The sequence below is a fragment of the Hyperolius riggenbachi genome, chromosome 4 (assembly GCF_040937935.1).
Source record: "Hyperolius riggenbachi isolate aHypRig1 chromosome 4, aHypRig1.pri, whole genome shotgun sequence".
In the NCBI taxonomy this organism is placed as follows: Eukaryota; Metazoa; Chordata; class Amphibia; order Anura; family Hyperoliidae; genus Hyperolius; species Hyperolius riggenbachi.
The window spans coordinates 365,656,069-365,676,439 of NC_090649.1; the positions used below are offsets into that span (position 1 = coordinate 365,656,069).

The following is a 20,371-nucleotide window of genomic DNA, read 5'->3' on the forward strand; positions in this document are numbered from 1 at the left end:
TATTAACTGCATCGCCATTATTACATTTTATCCTATTACATTTCCCCATTTGACCCCTCCCTTAAAATATTTTCACTGAAAGCCTAACAGCGTCTCCATATGCTCCCCTGGCAGGGTCAGCCAAGATTCTCCAACACCAGATATTTCAAACTTAGCCCCTCCCCCCTCCAATTCTGCCTGCCCCATAATAGATAGACATTCCCCCAGTATTAGGTAGGTCGCCCCAGTATAAGTAGCGAGATGTGCCCGCAATATTAGATCCCCCCCCAAGTTTAGATAGCCAGATGTGCCCTCACCATTATGTGCACCCCCAGTATAGGCACAGCTCTGCACTCAGCTGCCGAATACCCAAGTCTCAGCTTGATGATGTCATCAATCTGTGACCCGGTGTATGCAGCAGTGTGGGGCTGAGTGAAGAAGCTGTGCACAGTGGCTCTTGCAGGATGATCGCCCGATGGAACCAAGAGAGGTGAGACAGGCTTTCTCCACAGCTTTTTTGCCACAATCTCTGCAGAACAGGGAGGTTTGAATGAACACTGCTATTGGCTACAGCGGTGATCATTCATTCGTAGGGAGGGGGAGGGGGGGGTTACTGATTAGCTAAGGGACCTTATTCTCCCTTATACCAATTAGTGTTACAACTTAAAGTGCTGGGGGTGCACACGGGAGTGGGCCTGATCGTGCACAGCTGTCACCCAAATAAAAATTGTATATCTAGATCCTTGTGGCTTGGATGAAACCACAGAGGACATACATATACTGTAGTAGTGAAAAAAGTGGTTAAAGTTATATGTTAGTATCAAAGAAGAATGTCCTTGCCAGTGGTGTACCTAGGGCATTTGACACACAGTGTTGGGTATTAAATGACATCCCCTTCCCCCAGAAAAGGAGTGAGAGCGGCGTGCTAAGTGTGCCATGGTAGGTAATGCCAGGTATTGGTGCCCCCAGTATAAGTAGCCTGGATTAGAATCCCCCAGTATAGGTAGCCTGGAATAGTTGCCTGCAGGATAGGTAGCCTGGAATAGTTGCCCCCAGTATAGGTAGCCTGGAATATTTGCCCCCAGTATAGGTAGCCTGGAATAGTTGCCTGCAGTATAGGTAGCCTGGACTGGTTGCCTGCAGTATAAGTAGCCTAGAACAGTTGCCCCCAGTATAGAATAGTTTCTCCCAGTATAGCTAGCCTGGAATAGTTGGCCCCAGTATAGCTAGCCTGGAATAGTTGCCCCCAGTATAGCTAGCCCAAACCAGTTGCCCCCATTTGGCGCGTAGTCACGCAGGCAGCACAGGCATTGCGTGAGTCACAGTGCCCACACATGTGGCCAGCTAGGAGAAAGTGTGTGTGTCTCGGGCACCACACTGCCGCTGATTACAATGGCTGCTGCTAATCAATCATTTCAGGCCCGGCGTCCACTCCACTTACTGCTTCCAGGTCAGCGACTCCCAGTCCCAACATGCAACAATGCGGACACAGGAGGAAGCCGGAATTAATTAGGAACTGACGCCGTGATGGAAGCTGGCTGCAGCAGCTCACAGCTGCATAATCAGACTTAGGTCTGATTATGCACCTTAGGTCTCAGGATAGGTGTATATATGTAATGTGCTGGGCTCGTCCTGGCACTTTTGACACCCACCTCTCAGCCTATCACTCGGAGCGCAATGTCCCTTGCGCCATATTAACAGTATGTCACAGGTCCTTGCTGGAATATTATAAATAGTAAGTGGTAATTTAGCGGTAAGCGGTAATTTATAACACCACATTCATCCCATCACTTAGCTGTTGTGGTATGTATACATCAAGCAATAGTCCTCAGCACACATGTTGTACTGTGTCTTCTCCCCTCATTATACAGTGTAGGAAAGGTGTAAGCCCAAAGAAGCAAATATTTCCACTATAGCACCAATAGAGAGCAAATTCAGCATCTGAAGAAAGGGCCACAAAAAAGGACGTGGTCACAATATTGCTATGCCACTTAACAAATATTTTTTCGAAACGCACTTGTGGGAAAAAGTGATAAAAGTGGTAAATTAAAAACAAGATTATTTTTTAATTACATTTGTGGTGTAGATTACAGTATTTAAAAATGTATTGGAAACAGCATCATAACCACAAGGGTGTCTGTTGAACACTTTTTTTTTTCTTTTTTTTTTTACAGCTAATAGGTTACTCTTACTAATAGTCACTCCCAGTACTATAAAAACTAGGTCCACACTCATTTTCACTCTAATAGGTAAAAAAATGTACTGTTCCATCCTCCAAAATCTCCATCATGCTTATATATATCTGCTTAAACTTTGGAGGTCATGGGATTTACACTTCTGATCCCACAAAGCCACACCTCTCCATGTTTATTACCACTAGAAATACTACAACAGGGTCGTTAGTGGGTGTCCCACAATCCAGAACAGGGTCTCTCAAAACACACAACAGACGCAACAGCAGGTAGGTATTTGACTGATTCCACAATGCTTGAAAATTTGTTGCAGTCAGTGTCCTTGCTGAAGTAATTTACCACTTTGGTCTTGTTTTTACACTGAACTTTGTGTTTTCTCTATGTAAAATCCTGCTGGGTGCCAAAAGGCTGTGCTATTTAGAGATGGCTCGAACCTCCGATCTTAGGTTCGCGAACCTCGAAGGTGAACCTCCGCAAAAAGTTCGGTTCGCGCAAACTTTTCGAACCGCAATAGACTTCAATGGGGAGGCGAACTTTGAAAACTAAAAACATTTATGCTAGCCACAAAAGTGATGAAAAAGATGTTTCAAGGGGTCTAACATCTGAGTTTTTGCATGGAGGAGTGGGATACACACCACAAGTCCCCAGGAAAAATCTGGATTTGACGCACAGCAGCGTTTTAAGGGCAGAAATCGCATTGCATGCTAAATTGAGGCCTAAAGTGCTTTAAAACATATTGCATGTGGATACATCAATCAGGTCATGTAATCAGTGTACTGCTTCACACTGACAGACCAAACTTGCTGTATAACGCACTGCACAGCACACAGCTGTTTGTGTAGTGACGGCCGTGCTGGACTGGTGCGCACCATGATGAGAGTGCAGGCGATTGCGGCTTTCCAGCCCATATGGTCACCGAGCTGAGGTAGCTCAATGACAGAACAGTGACTGTCCAGCTGTTTGAATTTGGTCTGTCCACAATGAAGCAACAACCTTATTATCTTGGGTGTGCCCCCCCCCCCCCCCCCCCCGAGACACTCATATAGCCGTCGGTCATTGCTTCATTGTGATACACAAGCCCCTTCACCGCGGCAAGGTAATGATCATGAGGGGGAATTGACCCATGCGCATGCCTTTTGTTTTGTTGTTGCAGCTGCAGTGCAGGCAGAAAAATTAGGAAGGCATGTACACTGCTAGCAGCAGCCTTAAAAATTCAGGAATCCGCCTGGAGTCCTGTACCCTGTTGGTGGTGGCGGAGAAGGCAGTCAAGCGGCCTGCAGGCAGAGATGCTGTGTGGGGAGTGACTTAGTCATGGGGCAGGCGGTCACACGGCGTGCAGGAAGAGATGCTGTGTGTGGGGACTGACTTAGTCTTTGGGTGGGCAGTAGCCCTCCATGCCTCATTAATTTTGATAAAGGTGAGGTACTGAACACTTTTGTGACCTAGGCGACTTCTCTTCTCAGTGATAATGCCTCCAGCTGCGCTGAAGGTCCTTTCTGACAGGACACTTGAGGCAGGGCAAGACAGAAGTTGGATGGCAAATTGTGACAGTTCTGGCCACAGGCCAAGCCTGCGCACCCAGTAGTCCAGGGGTTCATCGCTGCTCACAGTGTCTACATCCACACTTAAGGCCAGGTAGTCTGCTACCTGATGGTCGAGGCATTGATGGTGGGTGGACCCGGAAGGGCTAAGGCGAGACATTGGACTAAAGAATGTCTGCATGTCCGACATCACCATGAGATAGCTAGAGCATCCTGTCCTTGTCTGCATGGACATGGGAGGAGGAGGATTACTGGCAGTGGCACTTTTATTCCGTTGTGCTGTGACATCACCCTTAAACGCACTGTAAAGCATAGTTGCCAGCTTGTTCTGCAAGTGCTGCATCCTTTCTGCCTTCTGGTGATTTGGAAACATCTCCACCACTTTGTGCCTATACCGAGGGTCTAGTAGCGTGGCCACCCAGTACAGCTCATTCCCCTTTGAGTTTTTTTTATACAGGGGTCCCTCAACAGGCTGGACAGCATGAAAGACGCCATCTGCACAAAGTTGGAAGCAGACGTACTATCCATCTCCTCTTGCTCTTCCTCAGTGATGTCAGTGAAGTTCTCCTCCTCCCCCCAGCACAAGCCCCCTGCGACACCTGCTGCGGTTGTTCTTCCGCCTCTTCCTCCTCCAAAAAAATCCACCTTTCTCCTCATCTGACTCCTCTTCCCCACATGACTCTACCTCCTCCTCCTCCCCCCCCTGTGCTGCCGCAGGTGTTGAGGAATCATCTGCTTCTGCTGAGAATTGATCCCACAACTCTTCCTCCTGTTCCTGTTCACGCTCCTCCACAGCTTGATCCACCACTCTATGCACGGCACGCTCCAGGAAGAAAGCATATGGGATCAAGTCGCTGATGGCGCCTTCACTGCGACACACCAGGTTTGTCACCTCCTTAAACATCCGAATGAGCCTGCAGGCATTTTGCATGAGTGTCCAGTACTTCGGCCAGAACATCCCCATCTCCCCAGAGCATGTCCTTTGACTGTAGTTGTAGAGATACTGTTTGATGGCTTTCTCCTGTTGTAGCAGGAGGTTGAACATCAGGAGCATTGAATTCCAACGAGTCAGGCTATCGCAAATCAAGCGTCTCACCGGCAATTTGTTTCTCCGCTGAATATCGGCAAAGCATGCCATGGCCGCGTAAGACCGCCTGAAATGCCCACACACCTTCCTGGACTGCTTCAGGACGCCCTGTAAGCCTGGGTACTTAGACACAATTCTCTGAATTATTAGATTCAGCACATGTGCCATGCAGGGTACGTGTGTCAACTTTCCCAAATTCAAAGCCGAAATGAGATTGCTGCCGTTGTCACACACCACGTTGCCGATTTCCAGTTGGTGCGGGGTCAGCCACTGATCCACCTGTTAGTTCAGAGCAGCCAGGAGAGCTGCTCCAGTGTGACTCTCCGCTGTGAGGCAAGACATGTCTAAGATGGCTTGACACCGTCGTACCTGGCATGCAGCATAGGCCCTGGGGAGCTGGGGCTGTGTAGCTGGAGAGGAGATCGCAGCACCAGTAGAATTCAACTGCCATTCAGCCGAGGAGGAGGAGGACGACGACAGCAAAGAGGATGTAGCACGAGGAGAGGAGGTGGCAGCAGGCCTGCCTGCAAGTCGTGGAGGTGTCACAACTAGGTCCGCTGCACAGCCACGTACTCCCTGCTTGCCAGTGGTCACCAGGTTGACCCAATAGGCTGTGTAAGTAATATACCTGCCCTGGCCGTGCTTGGCAGACCAGGCATCCGTGGTCAGATGAACCCTTGACCCAACGCTGTGTGCCAGAGATTACACCACTTGCCTTTAAACTTCATGTTACAGTTTGTGTATCGCCTCTTTGGAGAAATAATTGTGGCCTGGTATCTTCCACTGTGGTGTCCCAATGGCCACAAATTTTCGAAAAGCCTAGAGTCCACAAGCTGGTATGGTAACAGCTGGCGAGCTAACAGTTCCGCCAAGCCAGCTGTCAGATGCCGGGCAAGGGGGTGACTGGCAGACATTGGCTTCTTCCGCTCAAAGATTTCCCTCACGGACACCTGGCTGCTGTTGTGGGCAGAGCAGCAGGAACTGCTCAAGGTGAGAGGCGGAGTGGAGGAGGGTGGCTGTGATTGTGAAGGTGCAAAGGAGTAAGCGGCTGAAGGTTGATGCACCTGATGGAGGAAGAGGCGAAGGAGAGTGGCTTTGCTTCTGTGTGCTGCTTTTCCTCAGGTGGTCTTCCCATTGCTGTTTGTGCCTTTTCTCCATGTGCCTTTGTAAGGCAGTTGTCTCTACGCGGCTGTTGGCCTTTCCACGGCTCAGTTTTTGGCGGCAGAGAGAACAGATGGCATTGCTCTGATCTGAGGCAGACACACAAAAAAATTTCCACACCGCTGAGCCCAGGGGTGTGGGCACTATGGTGGCATCAGCAGCTGATGTTGAAGGGCATGTTGGCTGGCTGTCAAAAGGTGGTGATACATGGCGACGGACACTGCCACCAGCTGTTTCTGATGACGAGCTCCCCCTGCTTCTTTCAGGAACTTCTCTCCTCCTACTCTTCTCTGACTCCCCCTCTGAACTGTCCCCTTGGTCATCTTGTCTATTAGGATCCCACGTGGCATCCGTATCATCATAATCATCCTCCCCAGCTTTGATTGCCTAAGCCACCAACAGCAGGTACTGCATCCTCCTCCTCACACCTCACGTCCATAGTGTCGCCTAACTCAGACGTATGAGGTGGTGTAACTTGCTTAGTGCCTTCATCTTGTTGTAACAATAATGTCTGTGAATCAGTTAATTCCCCACCAAATAACTCCTGCGAAGTGTCAAATGCAGCGGATGTGGTGTTTGACAATCTTGGTAGTTGATGGGATGTGCCTTCTTCAGAGCACTATACTTTGGGCCAGGGCCGCACGAAATCACGTCAGCATGACCTCAAACAGACCTGCCGGGTGGCTTGCCTCTGGCTCTGCCTCTGGCTCTGCCTGTTGTTATGTCCATATTGGGGGGGTGAAGTGAAAGGTATGCACTGATTTGACTAATACAACGTGCAGTCACACAGGTGCAGTGAAAGGTATGCAGTGACTGTCATTATAATACAATGTGCAGCTGTCACACAGGTGCAGTTAACAGTTATGCACGGACAGGTATATTACACAGCGTGCGGTCACACAGGTACTGTGAACAATTATGCAATGACTAGTATTACAAATTTGCAGCTGTCACACACACAGGTACCGTGAACAGGTGCAGTGACTGACTGGTATATAACACTGCGTGCGCTCACGTAGGTAGGTATGTGCACTGAACAGGTGGGTATGCAGTCATTGGTATTACAAAAAATGTGCAGCTGTCACACACACACAGGTACCGTGAACAGGTGCAGTGACTGACTGGTATATAACACTGCGTGCGCTCACGTAGGTAGGTAGGTGCACTGAACAGGTGGGTATGCAGTCATTGGTATTACAAAAAAATGTGCAGCTGTCACACACACACAGGTACCATGAACAGGTGCAGTGACACTGCGTGCGCTCACATAGGTAGGTGCACTGAACAGGTGGGAATGCAGTGATTGGTATTACAAATGTGCAGCTGTCGCACACACAGGTATCGTAAACAGGTGCAGGGACACTGCGTGCACTCAGGTAGGTAGGTGCACTGAACAGGTGGGTATGCAGTGATTGGTATTACAAATGTGCCGCTGTCACACACACAGGTACTGTGAACAGGTGCAGCTACTGACTGGTATATAACAGTGCGTGTGCTCACGTAGGTAGGTAGGTAGGTGCACTGAACAGGTGGGTATGCAGTGATTGGTATTACAAATGTGCAGCTGTCACACACACAGGTAGTCACTGAATGTGCTGGGCCTGGCAGTGGCACAGTAGGAATTACCAAGGGGCCAAGGTCTAGCAGCTGCGACTGACTGACAGGGCTGTATATGCAACAAAAGTGTTTGTGGGACACACACACACAAAAAAAAAATAGATCACAAGAACAACATTAGCTCTCAAAAGAGCGGTTGAGGATGAGGAGTGCTTTTTAGCAATAAGTATCATCAAGAAGGAGCAACCTAACCTAACACAAGAGCCTAACTAAGCTTTCCCTATGCTTCCAGGTTCTCTCCCTTCTCTAATTACTGCAGCCACACGAGTGAGTGAAAAGGCTGATGCTGCCTGCGTTTTATAAGGGGGGGGGGGGGGCGCTCCAGGAGGGAGTGTAACCTGATTGGCTACCCTGTGTGTGCTGACTGTGGTGTATAGGGTCAAAGTTGACCCTAATGATGTAGTATAGGGGTGGGTCGAACTCGCATATAGTTCGCGGTTCACCGTGAACCACTGAAGTTCACGCGAATAAGTTTGCGGTCGATCCGTTCGGGCGATCTCTAGTGCTATTAAGTCCAAAATGGATTATTTATTGCAATACATATGCAGCGCACTCCAGAGAGCCCTGTGTGCCACAAGGAGTATGAGAGAAGTCTCCTCAATGAGGACATAGAGGGACAGCAAAACCTGACAAAGTTTCTAATGCTGGCCACACATTTTAATATAATCTTCCTAAACTATCCACTTTAAAGTAAACCTGTATTTTAAACAAAAAGTCAGATACACAAGTCGGTAGAGGGAAGCCCCTGGATCCCACATCCTTCTGGACTCCACCGATCCAGCGCACTCGCAACTCCACTCCCATCCATGTTTGAGCTGACCTGTGCTACTGCGCAGGTGTGACGCATTCTGCATCTGTGCAGTGCAGCAGCGCTCATTCACCGGAGGGAGCATGGCTCCATGCTGCTCGACAAGCCCTTGTCGATGAGGTTTGGGGGATCTAATTTCTGATCGGTGGAGGTGAGGGGGACAAAGGAAGCCATTGGATTATCCAGAGGCTTCTCTCTACTAAGTTAAGTATCTAAATGGGCCACTTTTTTGCCTACAGATACACTTTAATACAGTCTCAACAAATTTTCTAAAGCAATTTTATCACTTTAAAGTCATCAGTTCAATTAAATACATATAACGTACATTTCTCCAAACATGAAATGCAATATGAATAACTTTTTTTCCTACGTCAACGTCACAGAAGGGAGTATCAATCTAACAGCTCTGACAAGTTTTTGTCCAGTGGTAGTCCAGTCATTCTCAAACATTTCTGGGTCAAGGCAACTTTGAATACTCTGACATTTTAATAAAGGCACCCCTTGACAAAAACAATTTCGGTTGCCATATTATGTATCAATTCCTTGGATTGAAGGAGGACTCTGCCTTATAATGCTATGGGATTTACGGGATGGCTGATGACTAATTGTTCAAGGATGTAGAGGGGAGAGGCCCCCCCTTAAATTTCCGAGCATAATGAGGCAGACTATCCCCTAAATCCACAGACATAATTATGCAAAGTACCAAACATAATTAGGCATGACCCCCAAAATTTATTTAGGCAGGGATCCCCCAAAGAAATACATTGACTGTGCTAAGGAGGAGAGATTGATCAGAGTGAGTGGTGCTGGGGAGCAGAATGAGCGGTGATGAGAGGAGAGTGAGAGGTGCAGCAGAGTGAGGGGTGCTGGGGAGCAGAGTGAGGGTGCTGGGGACTGGGAGCAGAGTGAGGGGTGCAGCAGAGTAAGGGGTGCTGGGGAGAGTGAGGGGAGCAACAGAGTGAGGAGTTCTGGGAGTAGAGTGAGGGGTGCAACAGAGTGAGGCTTGTGGTGGAGGAGAGTGAGGGGTGCAGCAGAGTGATGTATGCTGGGAAGGAGAGTGAGGGGAGCTGGGAAGGAGAGTGAGGGGTGCTGGGGAGCAGAGTGAGAGGTGCAGCAGAGTGAGGGGTGCTGGGGAGCAGAGTGAGGGTGCTGGGGACTGGGAGCAGAGTGAGGGGTGCAGCAGAGTAAGGGGTGCTGGGGAGAGTGAGGGGAGCAACAGAGTGAGGAGTTCTGGGAGTAGAGTGAGGGGTGCAACAGAGTGAGGCTTGTGGTGGAGGAGAGTGAGGGGTGCAGCAGAGTGATGTATGCTGGGAAGGAGAGTGAGGGGAGCTGGGAAGGAGAGTGAGGGGTGCTGGGGAGCAGAGTGAGGGGTGCAGCAGAGTGAGAGATGCAGCAGAGGAAGGATTGCTGGTAGCGGAGGGAGGGGTGCAACAGGGTAAGGCTGTCACGCTTGGAGGTGTAATCTCCACAGTCAGCATACAACACATAAGCTGACGTGAAGGAGGTACACACACCAGCACAAGGGATCAGGATATCCCCAGTTTAGTGGAGGAGAGGACTGACTCCAATAGGAGATTGTGGTGCACAGAGCCGGTGCAGATCTGAACAGCCACAAACACTTTCGTAATAACGTCTCAGCGCAAAGTAGCGCTGAGCGCATAAACCAGGACTGAGGAGATCAGGACAGGTAGACAGAATGAACGCTTGCTAGCTAGCGATTACTTAGCGACAGCAAGCGTCCAAAACCAGACAGACTGGAATGAGGCAGCCAATGCGTTGCGGCGATGGCGTGCCTCACAAAGACAGGACAGGAGAGACAGGAAATAGCAGGATCGAGATAGATGAACGTAACACAGATAAATATACAATAAGTATGTTTTCCTAGCGTATTACAATTACAGCTATCAATGAAACTATTTGTAAGGTCTGACTAACATATGTATATATCGGCAATGAACCGATATATGACATAAGCAGGAACGCTGACTAGGACTGGAGTAATACAGGGAACAGGACTCAGAAGGATTCGCTATCTCTTCGCAGAGATGAACGCAATCCACAAACAGTAACAGAACAGGATTCAGAAGGATTCGTTATCTCTTCGCAGAGATGAACGCAATCCACAAACAGGACCAGGAACAGGATAACTAGCTCAGCACGGGTGTTCACGATACGCGCAAACTACCAAAACGTGCTGGAAAACTGACTAACTGAACACAGGAAATAAACAGTTCGTGTACGTATATATCAGCAACACTGATATATCAACGTAACACGGATACAAGGAAAATAACAAAATGCGCAAGTATGCGTATATATTGGCGATGAACCAATATATGACACAAGACAAGCAGAGTAACAACTTCTAGAACAAGAGCAGAACTAGGAGGACTCGCTGACCCCTTCGCAGGAGTCAGCACAGTCCACACGGACTAGGAACGAGGTGGGGCACGAGCAGAGTAACAGATAGAGCCTGAGACTATGATAGCCCATGAGGCATTGCAGGAAGCAGTTCTTTATACTGAGGTCATCCAATGGGAGCAGACCTGCAGATTCCCACACAAGTGAATGGTAATTAATCACAGGCTGATAGCAGGAAAAGGCAGACAATGATATGCAGCCTGCAGGAAAGGGACCGCCCCTCCACTGCAGCAGACAATGTTTGTTTACACAAAAGCATATTAAACTGTCATTAACTTCAGAGCGACTGCAGATGGAATCAGCAACTAGTTTAAGTGCAAACCAAACTATGCAAGCAAATGCATGTAATGACATTAGAACTGCTTGGTTTGCAATACCACTGCAGTCAGCAGTAAACGCTGCAGAAGCGATCATAACAAAGGCATAGGCCCATATGCAAATAAATTTTACAGCTGAGTTTTCTCCTAGGAGATAATTTCCAACTACGTATTAAAAAATTTTTTTCGATCCCTCTGCAATTGAAAAAAGTAGCAAAAATCAGGTGAATAGCTACTATCAAAATTAGTACAGATTAGAAAAATGAGCTCCTTAGCGCAGGAGCTCTTTTTTCTCATCTGTCCTTTTTTATTCATTGGGGGAGAGGAGTAACCTCATGGACCTTACCGCAGCCAACAAATATTTTTTATTTTTAAACAAGTGCTGCAACTTTTTTTTATATCCTATCAAAATTATTTTGAGTATGTTTTCTCGCTTGCTGGTGGCTTATGAAAACATCACTAGGAGAAAACACAGGAGAAAAAGGGAATTGCAAATGGGCCATGGTGTAGAGGAGAGTGACAGGTGAAGCAGAGTGAAGGGTGCTGGGAATCAGAGTGTGGGGTGAAACAGAGTGAGGAGTGGTGGAGAGCAGCAAGAGGGGTGCTGGGGAGCAGAGTAAGAGGTGCAGCAGAGTGAGGGTTGCAGTGTGCAGAGGAAGGGGTGCAGCAGAGTGAGGCTTGGGGTGGAGGAGAGTGAGAGGTGCAGCAGAGCGAGGGGTGCTGAGGAGCAGTTAAAGGGTGCAGCAGAATGAGGGGGGCTGGGAAGAAGAGTGAAGGGTGCTTGGGAGCAGTGTGAGTGGTGCAACAGTGTGGGGGGCACAGCAGAGTAAGGGGTGCAGCAGTGTAAAGGGGTGGTGGAGAGCAGTGTGAGGGGTGCTGCAGAGCAGAATGATGCCATAAGTAATACAAAAAATACTGTATATATGCTGTATCAATAGTGATACAGCTGAAATGCCAAAATTGGCAGGAATCATAAGGGGTAAAAACCCCAGAATGTGAAGTGGTTAATTTGTAAATTAAGTTTTCAATAGATGGAATAATTTTATTTAATCTTTAGAGCCAGTGAACACTTACAGTTGACATATGAATCATCTTCACTTATCAAAACTTTTCTTGTTTTTTTTTTGCCTGGAGTTTCAGTTAATTGTCAGTATTATTTTGTATCTGAACAGGACAAATTGGAGATTGGAGGAGTGTTTTCACTGAACCACAGAGCAAACAAGTGGATGCTGAGTTTGAAAAGTATCTCGCTGGAACAAACCTGGGAGATTTACTCAACTACAATAAATACTGCAGTTTCTAGATGTTTCAGAACTAAAAATCACATTTGAATGATATGTAAATAAATTCCTAACAGGCATAACAATAAGATATCATTGAAGTAACATCAACAATGATAACCATTTTAACAGTTTATCATGCTATTTTGTTTGGATCATAAATATTTCCAATATATAAAGTCTCCCTTCTCACTTGTACTATGCTCACTCCTAACCTCTTATTCCTATCCTTGTCCTTTCCTCATTCTTTTCTTCTCCTTTATCTCCTCACCAATTCTCCTGTTACTCTCATCATTATTTTTCTCCCAGTCCTTTCTTTATTCCCCCCTATTCCATCCCCTTTTGTCCCCTCCTGCTATCCTTCCCCACCTTTCCTCACTCCTGAAGACCAGGAAGCATATCACCTCTCTCTTTTTCCACATACTCTCCCCCCTTCACCACTTTTTCCTCACCACATTTTTGAGTGAGCTACCGAGCCATAGGAACAGTTTAGGGATGGAGGAAGGGACGGACTCTATTGAAAACTCATCTCTGAGTTTTACTGCATAAAAGTTGGACACAGGTCCATAAAAAAATGTACCTTTCCCCGAAAATATACTTTCTGTCACCACATTCCAAACCCCAACTAATAAAACTAACCCTACACTATCCATTAATCCACCTAGACATCCAACCCTAATCATCATTAAGCCTATGGCTTCAGTTCAAGCATTTAATTCACACCCTTACTCCTTAAAATCTTTAAGAATACCCTAACTGTACATCCAAATTTATTTTAGCAACAGCGTCAGGCTTTTATATTACTGTTGTATAGCTAAAACATTGGGACCCAAACCTCCTGCTTTCAAAGTGAGGTGTTGCTTAAAAAGTATTCAGTGAGTGAATAATTAAACTGGTACACTGATTATACAATACAAAATAAGATTTTTTTTCTTGACATTCTTGCAGATGTTTTCGTCATATGGATAACACGGAATAAAGAACAACATCTTTACAATGTCAATCAATCCTATCTTAATCCAGAAGTTAGGTTTAGAGATGGCCCGAACATCAAATTTTGGGTTCGCGAACGCAAGTGCAAATGTTTGTGAACATGCAAACCCGGCGAACTGCCACAGACTTCAATGGGCAGGCGAATTTTATTACAAAGTTCTTGCCAGAAAAATGATGGAAAAGTTGTTTCAAGAGGTTTAACATCTGGACTGTGTTGCAATCACTAAAGGACAGAAATCACATTACATTTCTACAAATAATGCACTGGAGTGGCACTCTGTGCCTGCAACTTAATGTGGCCACAATAGCAGTAGTGTGCACAGCTCTGGGTGTCAGTGGGCTGTGGAGTATCACACACCGAGAAATGCAACAGTACTATAAGAATACAGTGAAAAATAATGTACTGGAGTGGTACTCTGTGCCTGCAACTTAATGTGGCAACAAATAGCATTAGTGTGCACTGCTATGGGTGTCAGTGAGCTGTGGAGTGTCACACACACACAAAAAAAATCCCACAGTAGACCGATGTACTATCCCTCAAAAGGGCTATTTGGTGTGCGTTCAGCTAGTAGTCAGTGAGGAACAAGAACACAGGCCTAGCTAATGCTTTTCCTAGCTATCTGCAGCATGTCTGACCCAGCTCTCACTATCACTGCAGCTAGTGTTGGGCGAACACCTGGATGTTCGGGTTCGCGAACGTTCGCCGAACATGGCCGCGATGTTCGGGTGTTCGCGCCGAACTCCGAACATAATGGAAGTCAATGGGGACCCGAACTTTCGTGCTTTGTAAAGCTTCCTTACATGCTACATACCCCAAATTTGCAGGGTACGTGCACCTTGGGAGTGGGTACAAGAGGAAAAAAAATATTTGAAAAAGAGCTTATAGTTTTTGAGAAAATTGATTGTAAAGTTTCAAAGGATAAAATGTCTTTTAAATGCGGAAAATGTCATTTTTCTTTGCACAGGTAACATGCTTTTTGTCGCCATGCAGTCTTAAATGTAATACAGATAAGAGGTTCCAGGAAATGGGACCGGTAACGCTAACCCAGCAGCAGCACACGTGATGGAACAGGAGGAGGGCGGCGCAGGAGGAGAAGGCCACGCTTTGAGACACAACAACCCAGGCCTTGCATGAGGACAAGAAGCGTGCGGATAGCAATGCATTTTGTCGCCATGCAGTCATAAATGTAATACAGATGAGAGGTTCAATAAACAGGGACCGGAACCCATCACAGATGTTCATTGTTCATGTTACTTGGTTGGGGTCCGGGAGTGTTGCGTAGTCGTTTCCAATCCAGGATTGATTCATTTTAATTTGAGTCAGACGGTCTGCATTTTCTGTGGAGAGGCGGATACGGCGATCTGTGACGATGCCTCCGGCAGCACTGAAACAGCGTTCCGACATAACGTTGGCTGCCGGGCAAGCCAGCACCTCTATTGCGTACATTGCCAGTTCGTGCCAGGTGTCTAGCTTCGATACCCAATAGTTGAAGGGTGCAGATGGATTGTTCAACACAGCTACGCCATCTGACATGTAGTCCTTGACCATCTTCTCCAGGCGATCGGTGTTGGAGGTGGATCTGCACGCTTGCTGTTCTGTGGGCTGCTGCATGGGTGTCAGAAAATTTTCCCACTCCAAGGACACTGCTGATACCATACCCTTTTGGGCACTAGCTGCGGCTTGTGTTGTTTGCTGCCCTCCTGGTCGTCCTGGGTTTGCGGAAGTCAGTCTGTCGGCGTACAACTGGCTAGAGGAGGGGGAGTATGTCAATCTCCTCTCTAAAGTCTCCACAAGGGCCTGCTGGTATTCTTCCATTTTGACCTGTCTGACTCTTTCTTCAAGCAGTTTTGGAACATTGTGTTTATACCGTGGATCCAGAAGGGTATAAACCCAGTAATTGGTGTTGTCCAGAATGCGCACAATGCGTGGGTCGCGTTCAATGCACTCTAGCATGAATTGAGCCATGTGTGCCAGAGTCCTGGCAGAATCCTCATCATCCTCTTGTGAGCGTTGTGATAGTTGTGATGCATCATAGTCGTCACCTTCTTCCTGGTCTGCTTCTGCTGACCATTCGCGCTGAATTGTGGAAGTCCAACGTGCACCGCTCTAGCCCTCGTCAGTGGTGGCATGAAATTCCTGCTCCAACTCCAGCTGTTCCTCCTCCTCTTCTTCGTCATAGCTGCTGGGGCCAGCGTTTCCTGAGGCAGATGGCCTGATGTTGGTATCATCACGCTGATCGTTTTCTCCTTCAGATTCCCCCAGTTGCATCATGACAGCTGTTTCCTTGATTTTCAACATTAACTTCTTCAGTAAACACAGCAGCTGTCCGGATGCGCCTCGGTACTGCGCCATCATGTACTGGACCACTGCACTCTTCTGCTCGCAAAAGCGGGCTAGCATGTGCAGCGTAGAATTCCAGCGCGTAGGGACATCACACAGCAAGCGATGGTGGGGGAGATTGAAGCGCTCCTGCATCTTGGCGAGTGCCCCCGAAGCAGTACTGGAATTTCTACAATGTTTGGCCACTCGTCGCACCTTCAACAGAAGATCGGCCACGCCTGGGTATGTCCTCAGGAACCGCTGAACTACTAGGTTCATCACGTGCACCAGGCAAGGGATGTGTGTCAGCTTAGCCAACCTTAAAGCGCGAATGAGATTACTCCCATTATCACACACAACCATGCCCGGTTTCAGGTCCAGCCGTGCCAGCCACAAATCCGTCTGTTCCTTTATTCCCCTCCAAATTTCCTCCCCTGTGTGCTGCTTATCCCCAAGGCAGATCAGCTTCAGCAATGCTTGCTGACGCATGCCAACAGCTGTGCTGCACTGCTTCCATGATCCTACTGCTGCTGGGTTAGCGTTTCCGGATGAGGTACAGCTTTGAGATGCGTTGGAGGAGAAGGAGTCAGAGAGGTAGGTGCTGCTGTTGTTATCCAGTGGGAGGGACGGCGGTGCAGCTGTTTGCGGCGTGGGCAACACCCGCGCCGTAGCAGGTGAGGAATCGCTGCCAGGCTCCACAAGGTTCACCCAGTGCGCGGTAAGGGAGATGTATCGACCCTGGCCGAACGCACTCGTCCAGGTGTCAGTGGTGAGGTGAACCTTGCAGGCAACGGCATTCTTCAAGCTTCGGGTTATTTTGCTGACCACGTGCTCATGCAACTCAGGCACTGCAGAGCGCGCAAAGTGGTAGCGGCTGGGAACCGTGGGATGGCCACTGACATCATGCCCTTGAAGCTGTTTGTCTCCACCACTCGATATGGCAGCATTTCGCAGGCCAGAAGCTTGGCTATGCTGGCTGTTAGTGCCACGGCCCGGGGGTCATTTGCTGGCAATTTCCTCTTGCGCTCAAACGTCTCCGAGACAGACAACTGAACCGTAGGGCTGCACACTGAAGGGCTGTTGGTTGTTGTGTTTGATGAAGACTGGGAGACCTCAAGAGCACTATTCCGGAAAGTGACAGTGTCAGCGTCGTCTGATGTTTGTGAATGTTGTTGTGAACCACGCAATGGCTGGGCTACTGCTGCTGCTAAGGAGGGTCTGGTGGTGAGTCTGGTGACCCCAAGGGAGGCAGTGTTGCTGGTACCCTGTCCTGCCGCGTTTGCCCACAGAGTGGGATGTTTGGATACCATGTGGCGGGTCATGCTGGTGGTGGAGAGGTTGTTAATATTTTTCCCCGGGTCTTGCACACCTTGCAAATCACCATGGTACCATCCTCACTGCAGTCTTCAAAGAAAGGCCATACTTTGGAGCACCTGCCTTGCTGGCGATTTCTGTTTGCGCCTCTTTTGCGTCTCACTTGAACTTCCACGCTTGTGGTGCCTGAAATTTTGCGCCGCCTACCTTGTGGCACAAGGCGAACTCGTGCAGCAGTGGGTTCTTCAACAGACTCGTCTGTGCTGCTACGATGGCGATGTTCTCCTTCACATACAAAATCTGGGTCTGTGTCCACATTGTCCAAACCCTCCTCTTCCATCTCCTCAAACTCGTCATATGTGATTGTGGGCCGCCGTCGTGGAGTAGAGCTCCCCAGAACAACCTCTGCGCAGCTCATTCCAACGTCGTCTTCCAGATCTTCTCGGCCGACCTCCTGCAATTGAAACCCCTCCTGCCCAACTTGCTCTGGGATTTGGGTTTCAAAGTCCTCTTCGGACTCGCCTTCCATTTCAGTGCGCGGTGCATTTCCCACAGTAAATGGTTGTGAATCCGGGCACAACATTTCTGGCTGTTCCATTGACCTTTGAAAGGTGGAAGTTTGTTGGGCTGGGAAAAGCTCCTGCGAATACCCCATTGTGTCCTGAGGAAATTCTTCGGACTGGTTATTTGGCAGTTGTGTGCGTGGTGTCGCTGCCGGTTGTGTCAGCTTTGTGCCCACTGGCTCCTTGTAACTGGCTGAGGACTCGGACCTCGTGCGTGATGTGCTGGTGCTGCTTAACCCACTGCTGGACGCTTGAGAGGTCATCCAATTAATTATCTGGTCCTGTTCTTTTGGATTTGTGAGGGTTGATTTCCTAGACAACATGGGCGGTATTGAGTGGGTTTTCTTCGGTGCTCCACTGTGGCCTGTACGTGAACCGTCAGGGGAAACACCTCTTCCCTTGCCCCTCCCTCTTTCACAGGATTTCTTCTTCATTTCACTTATTCTTAAAGTACACGCTGACTGGCAGCAGTACAGTGGCAGTACAGAAATGCTATACAGTGGTGGGTGAGCGGTGTACTACTATTCCCAGCAGCGACACAGAGCACAATGCTATACAGTGGTGGGTGAGCAGTGTACTACTATTCCCAGCAGCGACACAGAGCACAATGCTATACAGTGGTGGGTGAGCGGTGTACTACTATTCCCAGCAGCGACACAGAGCACAATGCTATACAGTGGTGGGTGAGCGGTGTACTACTATTCCCAGCAGCGACACAGAGCACAATGCTATACAGTGGTGGGTGAGCGGTGTACTACTATTCCCAACAGCGACACAGAGCACAATGCTATACAGTGGTGGGTGAGCGGTGTACTACTGTTCCCAGCAGCGACACAGAGCACAATGCTATACAGTGGTGGGTGAGCGGTGTACTACTATTCCCAGCAGCGACACAGAGCACAATGCTATACAGTGGTGGGTGAGCGGTGTACTACTATTCCCAGCAGCGACACAGAGCACAATGCTATACAGTGGTGGGTGAGCGGTGTACTACTATTCCCAGCAGCGACACAGAGCACAATGCTATACAGTGGTGGGTGAGCGGTGTACTACTGTTCCCAGCAGCGACACAGAGCACAATGCTATACAGTGGTGGGTGAGCTGTGTACTACTATTCCCAGCAGCGACACAGAGCACAATGCTATACAGTGGTGGGTGAGCGGTGTACTACTGTTCCCAGCAGCGACACAGAGCACAATGCTATACAGTGGTGGGTGAGCGGTGTACTACTGTTCCCAGCAGCGACACAGAGCACAATGCTATACAGTGGTGGGTGAGCGGTGTACTACTGTTCCCAGCAGCGACACAGAGCACAATGCTGTACAGTGGTGGGTGAGCGGTGTACTACTATTCCCAGCAGCGACACAGAGCACAATGCTATACAGTGGTGGGTGAGCGGTGTACTACTATTCCCAGCAGCGACACAGAGCACAATGCTATACAGTAGTGGGTGAGCGGTGTACTACTATTCCCAGCAGCGACACAGAGCACAATGCTATACTGTGGTGGGTGAGCGGTGTACTACTGTTCCCAGCAGCGACACAGAGCACAATGCTATACAGTGGTGGGTGAGCGGTGTACTACTATTCCCAGCAGCGACACAGAGCACAATGCTATACAGTGGCGGGTGAGCGGTGTACTACTGTTCCCAGCAGAGACACAGAGTGGCAGTAAACACAATGCTATACAGTGGTGGGTGAGCGGTGTACACAGAGTGGCAGTAAACACAATGCTATATAGTGTGGGTGAGCGGTGTACTACTGTTCCCAGCAGCGACACAATGACTGGGGGGACCCTGGCTAGCCTGGCTGGAGAGAGAACTACCCTGCCTGCCTACCCAAAGCTAAACCCACAGACAAATGGCGGAGAAATGACGTGGATCGGGTATTTATTTACCCGAACCACGTGACCTGTTCGGCCAATCAGAGCGCGTTCGGGTCCGAACCACGTGACCCGTTCGGCCAATCACAGCGCTAGCCGAACGTTCGGGGAACGTTCGGCCATGCGCTCTTAGTTCGGCCATATGGCCGAACGGTTTGGCCGAACACCATCAGGTGTTCGGTCGAACTCGAACATCACCCGAACAGGGTGATGTTCTGCAGAACCCGAACAGTGGCGAACACTGTTCGCCCAACACTAACTGCAGCCAGAGATTGAATCCAATATGGCCACCGCAACTGATTTTTAACAGGGGAGGTGGGAGGTTCAGCAGGGGGTACTAGCTGATTGGCTGCCATGTGTCTGCTGACTGTGAGGTAAGGGGTCAAAGTTTACCTTAATGATGATGTATAGGGGGCGGGTCGAACGCGCCAAATGTTCGCTGCAGACGCAAACAGCGGAAATTGCCGAGAACTGTCCGCCGACTAACAGTTCGGGCCATCTCTAGTTAGGTTATCTCCATTGTATGTGTAGCAGTGAACTATAATTATGATTCAATAAAAGAACAGATTTCTCCACACCTTGGCTCTCTGGATTAGAATTATTTGCTTGAAGTGGACCTGAACTGGACAGAAGCAAAACATAGAGGAATGCACCCTGTATGTATTTAGAGAGTTTAGCGTGTTTAATTTCCCTTCATTTGTGTCTAATCACAAGCTGTAATTTGATCTCTACCCTGTGTCACATGACTGCAATGGCAGATAAGATCATTTCAAAGCACAGGATGTTAACAACATGTCTGCCTCCATGAATCAGGAAGTAGAAACACTGCAAATGTATTTTAAGATTTGTATGAGCTGTAACAAAAAAATGTTTTTTGTTTAAAGGTTATTATGCTGT

General features: G+C 48.4%; 1 protein-coding gene across 1 annotated transcript in view; it reads left to right on the forward strand.

Annotated features, from left to right (window-relative positions):
• Positions 1-12,426, forward strand: part of LOC137504048 (sulfotransferase 6B1-like) — a 42,239-nt gene extending 29,813 nt beyond the window's left edge. Inside the window, exon 7 of the mRNA XM_068231971.1 lies at positions 12,296-12,426. Coding sequence (XP_068088072.1) covers positions 12,296-12,426 — 131 coding nt within the window. The remainder of the gene's footprint in view (positions 1-12,295) is intronic.
• The last annotated feature ends 7,945 nt before the right edge of the window (positions 12,427-20,371 follow it).